Source organism: Atta colombica, unplaced genomic scaffold (assembly GCF_001594045.1).
Source record: "Atta colombica isolate Treedump-2 unplaced genomic scaffold, Acol1.0 scaffold233, whole genome shotgun sequence".
Taxonomy (NCBI): Eukaryota; Metazoa; Arthropoda; class Insecta; order Hymenoptera; family Formicidae; genus Atta; species Atta colombica.
In genome coordinates, this window is record NW_017259331.1 from 1205297 (window position 1) to 1219805 (window position 14509).

The following is a 14509-nucleotide window of genomic DNA, read 5'->3' on the forward strand; positions in this document are numbered from 1 at the left end:
TGAATTTTATTATATCTATTTATGTCTGATTATATTTTGTTACATCATCTCTCTGAACTGTATTATGTGCTTGCAGGCAGTCATCTACGCAATTTTATTTTTATATTTTTGCTACAGCGATTGCATATCTGAAAGTTTTCCATCATTTTCTTCCGATCATCATGGAACTCCTATATGTATATCTCAATGAGCGTACGTGATTTTTTAGCGATATCCGCAACGTATTTCGATTCAACATGCATTTCATAGATCGATCATTTTTTCACAGAATGCTTCTCCATTAAAGGCATCTAAGATCAATGTCTACAGCACCTACGATGTCTACGAATCGCTCTGTTGAGGAATAATAGCTCACGCAAGCACGTGAGAGTTCCCGAGAGAGAATTCGTCGAATGAAAGCAGATCTGTTCCTCGAAATATTGCGCTTATCCATCGATCGAGATGATTCAAGGATCAACCTTTGTATCTCTCAATTCATAAATCATTCTCGACGATCTCTTTGTGTTTTAATAAAAAAAAAATACAAGAATGTATTATAAACAGAATGTATTATCAATTTATAAGAAGCTGGCCGCATAAAATATTCATCTCTGATTGTACAAGAATCTCCGCAATTACGTCTGACTGTACGCTTAAAAAATTCCCACGTTATCTCACGTCTTTATTCAATGTCGTGAGTTGCAAATATAGCAAGTACCTAGAATTGATGGCTTGGTGTCTACGCTAGGCAAAGACGATAGATTCCCTATGAGAACCTCCCGTACACCTCGCGTACAATTACAATTACACGCGCAGGCTGCTACATAAGCGTGTGTGTATATATATATATATATATATATATATATGGGTAGAGGAGAGAGAAAGAGCGTACGAGGATCTTGAACCCACAACCGGCTTGTGGGTGTGACTAAGTCATAGTACTACAGTTGCTTACTATATGCACGGGTTCGTAGTAGAGCCGCCTTCTCCTACACCCGCAATTCTTTTTTTTTCCTTCTGTGACTTTCCATGATTATCTCATATTAAAAACTAATAACGGACAATCGACGAGCTCTGACAGCGGAAACTTCGCTGAAATGAGCGAATACAAAAGGGAGGTAGAAGAGAAATCACGTGACAAATCTTATTACAATTTACGCACAAAGTTTCTCCGAACGAACGACTTTGTGCATAAATTGTAATAAGATTTGTTACGTAAAATCCTCCAAGTCACACGCCTATGTATTTACCTCATTTCGAGCGCGATACAGCACATCTGGGACGAACAGATTCTTTTTCTCATTCACGTACGAGTAAAGACGAGAATCCAGTCGGCATTGATTCGAATATTCCACCGCGTAGATTGTGCGTAGTCGCAACATCCGGATCTCACGATGGACCAACCATAGATACACTCAACTGCGCCGTCTCCGTTCGGCCCGCGCTTTTCGCCGAGTATCGATCTGATATGTCCACCCCGCCTGTCCCTTTCCATTCCCCGGTATCTTCACCCTATCCCCCTGACATCCACCCTCATCGTATCCTTCTTCCCATCCCCGAACCGCCGGCCCAGTATTTGCGAGCTGCAAGAGTGCGCACCCCGCACATACCATGCACCAATGCCGCGCCCAGGTTCGTCAGGGTGGAACCCTAAACACTCCCCTTACCCCGTTTGAAAATTTACCCCTCTCTCTTTCTGTCTTGCTCCCGATCTCCCTCCATTCCTTCATCCCTTAGTTTCCCCAATGCAGGCTGCTCGTTACCCCTTAATACCGCTCGCTAGGGGCGAATTAATGCTTCTATCTTTGTAAATAGGAAAGCAGATATTGGGTTTTGTGTTACCCGTCATTTTTATACAAATTGTACAAATTTGTATACGACTCCTGCTTTTACGAAAGAATCTTCTAATAATTGCTCTCATTATCGATAATTCACAAGTAGGAAATGTTAAATACATACAGTTTTAATTATAAAAAAAAAACTCATGGAAATCATAACTGAAAATTTTATGCAATGAAGAGTATGTTTGCGATTTAATAAATAATTTCATCTTTTTTTTAATCTGTGGATTACGGAAGTTTTTTGTTTTGCTAAAAGTGTTGATTTGAAAACATTTTGATATGCACGATGAAGCTTTTAATTTCATAGCTAATTCGAAGGCGGCACGCTATTGAAATCATTTATTTCCATCGGTCACGACACCGTTCTCGATGGATTAATACGTATCATTTAAATGGGACAGAGCGACTGGCATGCACAATGACGTGTCTGTGCGCACGTCGCATCGACGTACAACGCGTGGCATCATACGCACGTGGCCGCGCGGAATTGGCGCGAAAAACTCTTGTTGTTGACGTCGCGTCGAGGCGACGAACGCACATAGTTCATGGAGAGTCTCACGTACGGTGACTCACGGCACCGGTAGTGTTCAAAAAAATGTTCTTTAGACGCGCTTTATTTTTCGAGACGTGCCATTCGCACGTTTTTAACAAAAAATTTGCTCCGTATGCCCGCCTTTTTCCTTGCTTTCTTTTCTTTCATTTCTCATACGGAAAGAATAGTTTCGCTGAAATATCGCTAAAAATTTAACTACTCAGATAACATATCTATTGCATAAGATATCTACAAAACGTCTTTTAGACATAGAACATTTAAAAGACATCTTTTAGATATCTTATGCAACTTAAATGTTATCTGGGTAGATACAGATTTAAAAATAATTCTATTGGACTTTTAAAATAATTGTGTCAAAGTAAAAATCGATCAAGAAATGTTCAATACAAATAAGCAAAGGAGACTATATTTAGTCAAAGTGAATCTTGATGTTTAATATTTTTGTATGAATTTTACAATTTCCAATTCAAGCAAAACTGTGCTATTATTTGCAACACAATTGTAAATTGAAGCTAAATATTATGTATAAATAATATAAATTGTCAAACAATTAAAAATAATTATGTAGAACGCTCACAAGCTGATTGTTTAAAATTTTCTGTAACATTATTCTCTAAAATCTTTAAATCTAGGTTTTCATTTTCTGGTTGATTTATGATTAGACTTAATTTGATGCTTTATCTACAGGGATTCATGATGGTGTCATGGGTGAAGCTTATCGAATGAAATATCAGGTTAGCTTAGAGTGAATTATCACTCTAAAGAATAAAATCTCACTCTTAGGGTTGTATTCATAGTGACAACCTTAGATTAAAGATTAAACTAGGTTTGAATCAGTCTTTCATTTGAAAAACTCTTCTCAAGCCATGATTTAATAAACTGAGTTGGTACAAACTTAGATTCAAACCTAGCTCTCCTGAAATGAGGATCAATCGTGAATCGATTTACAAATATGAATACGTACTTTTTCAAGACTGGTTCAATTTTCACTCCTCAGAGTGATATTTCATTTCAAAAAATTTAGAGAGTAATATTCTATTTTTTATATGACAATTTTTCAAGTAATGTTAATTGAGGGTAGATAGAGAATTTCTCTATTTTGCAGCTAATTAATATACTTAAAAAATTTGTCATAAGATGAAATGAAATATTAGCTTTACTTTTTACATTTGAAATTCTTACATAATTTTGATAATCCAAACAAAACTATTCAGATCTGTATCTAACTAAATTTTTAGATATTTCAGCCAAATCATTCTTCCTGTGCAATTTGTTCATCACATATAGTTATCAGAAGTGACATTGGGACATTTCATTAAGGTCGTGTTCAAATACTGACACAGCTTATCGTGTCCACAAGATATTTTTTCGGCTGTTCGCGTTCATAAGCTTGAGTTGTATGATTTAGAAAGGAGCGGCGAGTTATCCCTTTCTAGATCGGCGTCGACTTCCAACAACATACTTACCGCAGCTAAACGAGATAGTCGCAGCGCGCCTCGAACTGTACACGCGATTATACTTCGATTTCATTTTCCTATGCACTAAGCATATCCATGAGATGTAAGCCGGCGGTTTCTCGGCCTTTTAAAGGGAGTTTGAGATTGAGATTAAGGGGAGATTTATGCATTAATGATACTTTCCCAACTCGATTACGAAAGACCGTGTAATCGCGCACCTGAAACGGATGTTTCTTTCTCTTCGGTTTAACGTCGATCTCCACGCTGTGTTTACTAATCGTCTTCTACTAATTCGATAGATACTAGGCTTGGAGAACTTTTTGCTTTCACTGGCTAGGTGGATGAACCAATCGCCGGGGTTCTCTTCGAGATCTTACAAAATTTCGCACATTATAAACCAAACATATATACGCCTTTTACAATGAAACACGTTTCTCAATATACCCTCAATGTACAGAAATTATAATATATTTCTGGCGCGTCATAAAATAAGCAACTCGATAGAATAAGATCAGTCGATTGTATCATGAATAATTTCTATCGATAAAATTGTGAAATTTCAAGAGTGTGCAATGAGTTTCATGGAAAACGTTGCATTATTCTAAGATTATCATTCTTTCCCACGAGTATAGATTGCATAAATGTTTTCATACAAATAAAAACGTGCTGCTAATTGTACCGCAAATCGCACGTATTCGGTATAAGAATCCAGGGAATAGAGTTATGATATCGTAGGATCATCATGACTTCATTTATCATTTATAAGTAGAATCTGATCGAAAGTTTTACCGAAATTGAACCAAAACACTCTACATCGTCAATTTCAATCGAAAATGAAACCAAAATTAAAAAATAGACATATAAAGGTCATATGTCTAGACATACTAAATATTTTTTCTTCATAAATATCATAATTTATTGAAATAATAATTAAATTTCGGCCAAAATCGAAAACCGAAATTTCAGTTGTGTGTCAATTTTGGCCAAAGAATATAAGTACTTCTTCATAATAAACCTCATAATTATTGAAACAATAATTACATTATCGAAATTAATTTATGAAGAAGAGTTGTGGTTTCAGTTGAAATGACACATAATGAGTATGCATTTTCAGTTTTGGGAAAAATTCCAGTCAAATTCTATTTATAAGTGATAAATTAAGTCATAATAATTCCGTTTAGCAGAAAAAGCAGCTTTGCAATTGATGTAAAATTCTTTAATACGATTGCTCTTACTTTTAATTGCTCATCTAAATATAAACCAATCATATTAAAACCAATTATATTTTGCGACAATTATTGTACAGCTGCTTTTTCTACTGAACGCAGCCATTATAATGATTATAAATAACAAATGTAATCACGATGATGTCTATGATAATGTCTATTTTAATTCTGAATTCAGTAAAGAAAGCAGATTTGTTGTAAAATTCTTTAATATTGATCTTAGTTTCTCACCGGATCTAAATATATAAATCAATCGTAGAATCCGAATCATGCTGAATGCAAATTAAATTGTTTTAAATAATAAATGACAAATAAAGTCATAATGATTCTTATATCATTCCGTGTTCTACCTCGGGAAACACAGCTGTAAATAGAGAATTGGGCTGATCGCGTTAGATTTTCTGAGGCTCGCGTCGCGAAAGTGGCCGCGACGAGCGTTTTCATTCCACGTTCTCGCTCGCGTCATCGCTAAAATAAAAGGCTCGTAATACAGCGAAAGCACGAAAGCACAATGGCGCGTTAACCCCGAGCAGTCCGCCGCCGCGCTGTGCTGTTACGCGAGCGAGGCTACGGCTAACGACGCGAGAATTGCCGATTGTTTCGCAAATACGTTTCGCGAATGAAAGAGAGTCGAGGGGCCCTACCTCCGTCAGCCGCGGATGCCCCCGAATTGAATGCGCTTCTTCCGCTGCGCTTTATCAACGATCGCCTTCTCTCTCGCTGCGCGCGATGACTTTCTATTCCATAAATCATTTATAACGCGCACCGTGAATAGATATTTGTAGCAAAGTCAATAATTACATCGATATATTTAGATGCAGCCATTTATCTACAAACTACTTAAGGACATTCTCCGAAAAAATCCATTTTCTTTAGATTTTTCTGAAACTTAGAATAAGCTTGTTTTAGAGTCCTGAACATATGTGCTTTAAAACTCAATACTCGGAGCGGGATTAAAAATCGAAATATTCCACTTCAAAGTTGAAACGTTTAAAAAAAAATACACACACACACACACACACACACACACAAAAAAAAGATCCCTATCTAAAGCTTATTCGAAAGTGTGGTCTTTCTATTCACTATAAAAAAGTTTTTTTAACAATTTTTTGAAACGATGAGATATAAAACTTGATTTCACAAGGAATAATATGAAATTTGTCTGGCTTCTGGTATTCGTTTTTAAGAAATCATTAAGCAAAGTAAGTAACACAGTAAGTAAAGTCGGTATTTTTTCGATTGGCGACAATAGCGAAGATGGAATGCATTTCATATTATACAAAAAAACTTGTATAAATACATTAACACTTATGGAATATCTTATACTATATAAAAGTGAAATAAATTTTCATAAAAATTTTCATAATGGTGAGCACTAATGTGCTTATTAGATTGAACATAACTGCAGTCGAAGAACGTCCTTAAACTTAAAAGGTGGATGAGATCAATCTGGATTTAAATTAGAATCTCATCAAATTTTCGGATTCGTCACATGCAATTTTCAAGAATCTTCCAAGTATGCTAAAATTATGAAAAAGGAGAAGTTGCTTCTTGGAGAGCGGCACTTTTCTGGAAACAATTCTCGGTGACGCAGAAGCAAATGGAAAGCTATGCGACGCAGAAATCACTAAAATTATATACTTCGCGATGAAGGTACTGTCCTTTTTTTGATTATACAGACCGGGAATGCGTGACTGATCGGCACGTAATTTTCGTAAAAATGTCCAAAATTACCGTGTTATCTTAAACACTACTAGTCCACTATATTACTAGGCTGTTTAATTATATAACAATAGGTTTGTTTTTACTGGACTGTGCATTAGAACTTTCCTCCTTGCTTTTAATAAGTTATTTTATTTTAAATATAAAGAATGTTTACTTTTATCTGTTACAATCTGCAATCTTTTCAGGCATAAGAAAAATTTCACTCTCAAATCCTCATTTCTGCTCAAATGTCAGTTTTTATTATTAAAGATTTTAATATGTGAGTTAAAAAAAAATCTATTTAATAATACAATACAGAAGAGAATTTTTTTTTAAAGTAAGTTTGCAATTTTTTGTTGAAGTTTTTTTTACTAGAACAATAAAAAATTTAGACTGGACAAAAGACTACAAAAGATTCTCTTTATTTCTTTGGATTTTCGACCTGCAAAAGTCACAGCACCATACAGCAGATTTTAGGTTATTAAGAAAAAAAAGAGACCTGATAAATCGTTGTGTGTGTATAGATGAAAATGTACTATGACAAAATTTATTATGACTTCGGCAAGTTTCTTAGTGAGCGTATTAAAAAAACTTGTAACGGTTCACATTACAAATCCCTTGTTGCACCGATATCGGAAGAAGTCAGAGGAAGCGTATTACTCCCATGTGCCCGCAGATAATAATTTCCTCTTCACCGGCCATCTTTTTTACTGCGAGCGCATCTCGCGAACGATAAATGAAGAAAAAAAAATTCATCTAGAGAAGAGAAAAAGAAAGAGAGAGAGAGAAGATAAATAGTTTTTATGTTCTAAAGCTGTCCTCTATGAAAAAATAAATTAAAGTAGATGATACAGAGAAAATTTACAAAAATTAGTTACAAAAAACAAAAAATGAATTTATCAAAAATAAAATAAGATAGATAGCCCTAAGATAGATAACCATATTATGGTTCTAAGGTAGGCCTTCTAAGAATATAACAAAAGAATATAAGATAGTAATGAAAATAAAGGTACAAAATAATAACTGCATTCAGTAGACTCAACAGTTGAGTGAGTGCTCGCTGCTATTGATATATTCTTCCAGATCTAAAATGCTGATTGGATGATCTAAAAGAATACGCCAATAACAGCAAGTGCTCACTCAACTGTTGGGTCCGCTGATCCGCATGCTTTGATCGTGAGTACAAAATAATTGACTATGAAAAGAAAAGAATGACATATAATAAAAAAATAAAGATAAAAATAAAAATAAAAATTGAGAATAGAAACTAAAATAAGACAGAGAATGTGAGAGAGAGAGAGAGAGAATATTCCGTTATATTTGTCCGTGTTTTAAACTCCCTTTTTCGCCTTCGTTTCTTTTTTTCCGAAGAGACTCGCAGAAATAATCATTCGAGAACACGAATGGGACATGACGAGAAAAGGTATAGAAGAAAGAATGAGAATTTCGGCTATACCTGCAGGACCGTGGTCGCTTCCTGCGGTGGGCATATGGCGAGAAGAGAAGAGGCCAGAAGGGATTCGGGGGTGACGGGGGTTTCCCGGAAGGTTCTCACGGTCAATAGCTTTCCCGGTGGCATGCGGCTGGAAAGCGCTCGGAGGGACTGCCTTTCCCTCCCTCGTTCCCCGCCACAACCCTTCGTCCTTTTCCGTCCTTGCCCGCAGGCTATATTCGTATTCGGTATTTTGTTGCTTCCCTTTTGTTCTCTGACATTTCGGAAATCGAAATAATTTTTCATTTGTCTAACTTTTCCCAAACGAACACTGCAAATGGAAAACTTATGAGACTTTGACTCCATCTTGGAAAAAAAATGAATAACAAAAGACGAACGGTAAGAGAGAAAGAAAGAGCCAAATTTAAATTCGGCGACGTTATTCCGGCAGCCAATTAACGTTCGCGATCCTCGCGAAATTACTATTCGTGGCTATCAATGGAAATCGATACTGCCGTTGGCGGTTTCGGCGACAAGGATTGACCAACGTCGCTGTCGCCAGCTTCGGATAATAATTACGCGGGAAACGTCACGATACTGCGTACATAGCAAGAGGCTATTAAGAGAGTCATGAAATGAACGGAAATTGAAAAACTCACGCGTGTTGAGTCAACGAATGTCCCTCGACGAATCCGCAGTTTCCGATTTTGTGGAAAAAAAATTTTTGCCATGAAAATCTTTAGGCTTGTTTCTTAATTTTCCTATTGCTGCACTGGGCTACACTAAAATTTTTCATCCAGCTTCTCAAGCAAACAAGCTGATGTTATTTGTCATCGTTTTGACGAAAATAACATCAGTTTATCTGCTGGAAAAACATGAGAAGAAAAGTTTTAGTGTAACAATAAAAAACAAACCTGAAAGTCTCACGGAAGAAAATTTTTCCGCAAAATCGGAAACCACAGAGTTTTATCAGATATCGAATACATAAAAAACAAACCTTTTGTCTCTAAAATCTCTCCCCCTCCCAGTCAATCGATTTGACATCGAGCAATGGAAAAGAAGAAATAGAATGCGTACGACAAAAAAATATTTGCAATTGTAATAATTTTTTAGTCCCGAAACACAATACATGTAATAAGTTTTAATTCTAACAATCATAATCGATTATTCTTCTCATATTCGATCGTGATTAATCCATTTTTAAAACTAATTTTTTTTAATTATTACACTGTTTCACTGTTTGATTGTGTTTCGGGATTAATATAATTACAGGATTAATATTAATATGACTACACTAAGAAAAAAATGGTCTGATTGGACTCAATAATAATTCTGGTGGAAAATGGACGAATCAGAATTTTCCGATTAATATAATTATTCCGGTAAAAATAAGAATTCTAGTAGGTTTTACCAGAAATATTGCATTAACCAGAATTCCGGTTATCTCAATTAGAATTCTAATAAATTTAACTAGAAATTTCTGATTTATCCATTTTCAAAAATTTTTTTCAGTATATATTTTTATAGAAAAAAATAAAAGACAAACCTGAAACCCTTTAGGATCTTCAATCCTAAATATTTCTAATTTGTTATCGTCACAGATCTGCGCATTAATTTCCGAAATTGTGCGCAGTAATCTAAGATAACTCTCAAGTAAAGCACAACATTAAAATAAATTGTCTGATTGATCGAATTCTAATCTCTAATTCACAATTTTCACAAGAAAACGAGCTATATTGAAAAAAATGATACTAAAAACTAATATTACTAATCGAAGGATCACATTTAAAAATGTCTCCATAGAAATAAATCCACAGATAGTCACTTGGGATTCTTATAAATTCCGTACCCGACTTGAATAAGAATATTAGACTATTTTAAGTTAGATACCAAATTAATTTCAAAAAAAGTATCAAATAATTGTAAGATTTGAAGAGAGTTATCAGATAAACACAGATTTTGAGAGTTCATTTTGAGCTCAATAAAATTCAGATTAATTTTTTTCGAATGGAAAAACTTGTTTTAATGCAGATTCGTAGTCTATGGGAAAAAAAAGTAGTTCATCTGATAACCCTTTTCAAGTTCTTACAACTTTTATTTGAAAACATTTTTGTCAAAAATGCATTGTTTTCGAGATATTTTGGAAATTTCGAGCATTCGCTTTTAGATAGGAAGTTCTGGAAATTTCGGAAAACTTTCGACGAAAGGATGCCGCTCGTAATTTTAAGAAAGGCGATCGTCGATTCCCTTTCCCACCCGCGCATGCATCACTCTTCCTTTCCCCTTGGAATATTTGCATATTACCTCTCTCTCTCTCTCACGGTTACGCGCACTTACTTCTCATTGTCTGTAACTTACTGGACCTACTACGCGTGTATCCGTTTACCCATCTCCATTGGCCGCTCAAGGGAACTCTGTGTCACGGAGTGTATAACGCTTTCTTTCTCCCTTCCCTCCGCAGCCCCTCTCTTTTAACCACACACCTTCAATGCATTCTCACGCACATGTGGACGCACACATTCACGCATCACGTACATATCTCATGTCGTTTTTGTTGCGTATGCATTCCCCGTACATCCGTCAAATTGGTTTGTTCGCGTTGCTTGATATCTTCCAAAATTTTTGCATTTTAAACGAGATAAATGTATATTCGAGCACTGAAAAAAAAAAGAGAGGAGATTCCTACTGCAAAAAGTGCAAGCAACGCGAACAGATCTAATCGCGTGTATTCTGTTTTTGTGACATACTATTGTTTTTCTGGCATTCTCGCGACTAATAACTGGGCCACCTATAATCGAAGTAATACGTGTAGTAAGCTGTAAGAAATTGACAATCATAGATTTACTCTTCTCACATTCAATTGTGATTGGTCGTTTGATTTTTTACGCCTTACAAATTACTGTACTATTACTCCCATAAGATCCGTTCTTTTCAGTTGAATTTCTTGTATCGTTCATCTCTTATTTTTTTCTTCTTCAAAATGGATAGAAAAGAAGAAACATAAACGTGCAAGAAGTTCAGCTAAAAAGACTAGATTTATTGTAGACGATCTTTAGCACTTTCTCTCTTCCTCTCTCCTTCCTATTCTTATCTCTCTATCTTTCTTTTTAGATGCGTTCGCTTTTGCACTTTACCTTCTAATCATTATTTCCTTGATGTTCAAATATTAAAAAAACAAGGAAAATAATGTTTACAAACGCCGAGCGCCAAAGCAAATGCAGCCCCTCTCTCTCTCTTTTTCTATTTTTTAATTTTTCTTAATATCTAACTTTATTTTTCTGTTAGTTTCATATTTTTTTTCCTTTTATCGTCCTTATATCATATATCTGGTAATAGTAGAAATATGCTTAGCTTTTGTTTCTAGAAAATGCAATCCTGAAGCACATAATAGCGATTTTCTCTCTCTCTCTCTCTCTCTCTCTCTCTCCCATGTCACGCACTCGCTCTTCCCGCCGAAACTTTACGGCGCCGTATTCCCGCGCCCGTGAATCGTTCATTCACGCCGAGCGATTTTGACACAAGAAAGATGAGTGTTTATGCCGATCTGTTTATGCTTCTAGTCGACGGCAGCTGTACCGGCATATCGTCCGTCGCGATGACGCGAAATGCGATTACAATCGCGACGGTGACGAAAATTCAGCGCCGTCGCAAAAATTATCGCGGATCGATCAAGGAATATTGGCGCCTGGAATACCGGCGACAAATGCGAGGCGATTATTTTTCCTTCGATTTCATGATTCTCGCGTGCGAGAAGAACATTCACCCAAAACAAAGTCGTGCATAGATCGAAAGGGGAGGGAGAGAGAGAGAGAGAGACGCAACGGATGAGTGAGAAAAGGAGAAAAAAACAACATTGTCGATCTCACTCGTCGTGTCCGATTCATTCCGATACATCTTATTTCTCCTGACAGAACAAACAGAGGAGCGAGGAAGAGGAGGAGCGCGCGCGCGCGATCGAGAGCCTGCGAGAGACGGGACGAGACGGGATGGATGGATGGAACGGGACGAGACAAGGCGAGACACACGGGCAACAACACTTTTTCATGGAGCAATATTTACGCGGCGCGCGATATAATGGCGCCAGACCTACCGTATATCGATACTGCGCGTCCAACGTTTTCCGAATCACACTATCTTGTCCGCGTCCGGCAGCACTTTCACACATATATTTACGGCGGCGAGTTGCAGTCGAAAATTTTCGGCGCAGCGACCATGTATAAACCGTACACCGACACGGGTCCCCCTTGACGGAACTGAGGCAACGTTGGTTGACACGAGCTGGCCCATGAACAAAGACCAAAAGATTTCAAATCCCGCCGCGTCGATTGGCCAGCCACGATCACGTGACTCGGGCGCTTGGTCTCTTATTGGTCGACTGCCACGGGGGTGCGAGGACGTTTTGAACGATGCGCCGCAATGCACATGGCTGACAAAGACGAGACTTCCCGCGGAGGAGTCGAGCAGACACAGGATCACGCGATCGCGCCCCCGATTACTGTTTTGTCATCGACGAATTAAGAATTCTCGACGAATTTCCGTTGACAGGGACACACACGATGAAGCGAACGGCTTCAGCGCGCACTCCAATCTCTCCCTAACCTTCCCCACTCGAAAAATGGCCGAACCCAAAACAACACCGCGCGCGCGGAGACACTGGTTCGTGATGGCGGCACGATATTCCCGCGATGTATTTTCCGACCGTCCGTGCGACACTACGCAATTTTTCCACCGTTCACCACGCAACGCGCGCCAACGCTGTGCTCATCCGCGAGTTCTGTCTCGCGAGCGCGGCGAATAATCGCCGTGCCGTGAACGAGATTGAAAACGATGGGCGAGTCCATTGCAACCACTACGGAGGGGAGTCGGGCAGCTGCCCGGTTAAGAATGAAACACTACGCGGCGCCGATAATGGCGGGAAGGCATACACACGCGCGCACGCGGCACATGGATGTTTATCGACTCGGCCGAATGCACACCGCGCACTTTTCTTCACCGCTCTTCCTTTCGTCTCGCTCTCTCCTCTTCGCTCTGAATTTCGCGCGAAAAATCTGATCTTTTTTTTCTTCTCTTTCACTCACACACACACACTCTCTCTCTCGCTCTCTTTCTCTCTCTCTCTCTCTCTCTCTCTCGCTTATTTCCTTCGATAACGTCCTAGGTCTTTTACCTTCAAAATCAATAGATGGTCTCTTATGCGAATTATTTCTCTGTACATACATTTCTCTCCTTTACTTTATTCGTAATATTGATCACGTTAATACATCGCTCTGACTTACTTCTTTAAAATATATGTATTACAAAACATTTTGATTACTTTGTTTCCCTCGATTAGATCTTGATTCTCCATCACCAAAATGCACACTTCTGGATACTGTCAACCTTATACAAATATTTTTTTTCAATATAAAACATTTGTATACTTTAGGTGAATATATATTTACTGCAAATACTTCATGTGGAAATAATATTTAGAATTTTCTCTAATTTGAGCAAAATTGCTTTGGCCCCATTTATAGCACCATTGTTTCCTTGTATTCTTCAGATATAAAAATCTTGTATGTTTGATTTCTTGGTGTTCATAATTTACTAATTCTAAATTCTATCGTTTCTTTGATGTCATTGTGATCTACGTTACATTCCATTCATTTTCTGTATTTGAAATTTCCTTGAAGTCTCATTTTTAAATTGAACTGTTACTCATCCTTTCTTTAAAGATATTCACTTTGTTCTTCTTTTTTTGTATTATATTATTTCTCATTTGAATATGTATATCTTTCAATTCCATCCAACAATAATAAAAATTTAAAAGCATAACAATATATATAAATATAATATAGAAATATATATTGACTTATTATTGCACATTAATTGCGATCTCTTAAACTCAAGAGATTCTGATTAATATACTTATTATTGGTAGGATGGTCGAATTTAGCTATCAGTAGCTCTAAACATTTGACTATGGTACTTTTAAAATCTGATGCATAATGTATGTCAATATTCGTTTAAACATTTGCAACAGATGATATTATTTTAGTATATATCTCTACTCCCTTCAGGAAAATATCTTTGTTTAGATATTCATCGTGATCGTGAAGACGTATCTTTGTGTTATTCATCGGTGAGAAGCAAAAAACAGGAATGTCCATCTGAAAAGTAAATATACCAAAGTTATATTTTATATATAAAACATATAATATATAATAAAGTATATTAAAAATTATAACGTATGTATAATAATCTCTATTTTTTTATAATTAACATGAATCTTATTATTATTATTTAAATGCAATGCTTAACTTATTAGCACAATGTTT

General features: G+C 36.7%; 2 protein-coding genes across 3 annotated transcripts in view; both read right to left on the minus strand.

Moving 5' to 3' along the window:
• Positions 1-12330, minus strand: part of LOC108688486 (fork head transcription factor 1) — a 16209-nt gene extending 3879 nt beyond the window's left edge. The window contains exon 1 of the mRNA XM_018194764.1: positions 12283-12330. The gene's annotated coding sequence lies outside the window, so the exon portion shown is untranslated. The remainder of the gene's footprint in view (positions 1-12282) is intronic.
• LOC108688487 (aminoacylase-1-like) overlaps positions 11498-14509 on the minus strand; it is an 8582-nt gene continuing 5570 nt past the window's right edge. The window contains exon 5 of one of the 2 annotated variants that reach the window (XM_018194766.1): positions 11498-12687. In XM_018194766.1, the coding sequence (XP_018050255.1) occupies positions 12318-12687 (370 nt within the window). In that variant the 3' untranslated portion in view covers positions 11498-12317. Of the gene's footprint in view, positions 12688-14076; positions 14342-14509 lie in introns of those variants that run through there. The other variant, XM_018194765.1, reaches the window with a different exon arrangement.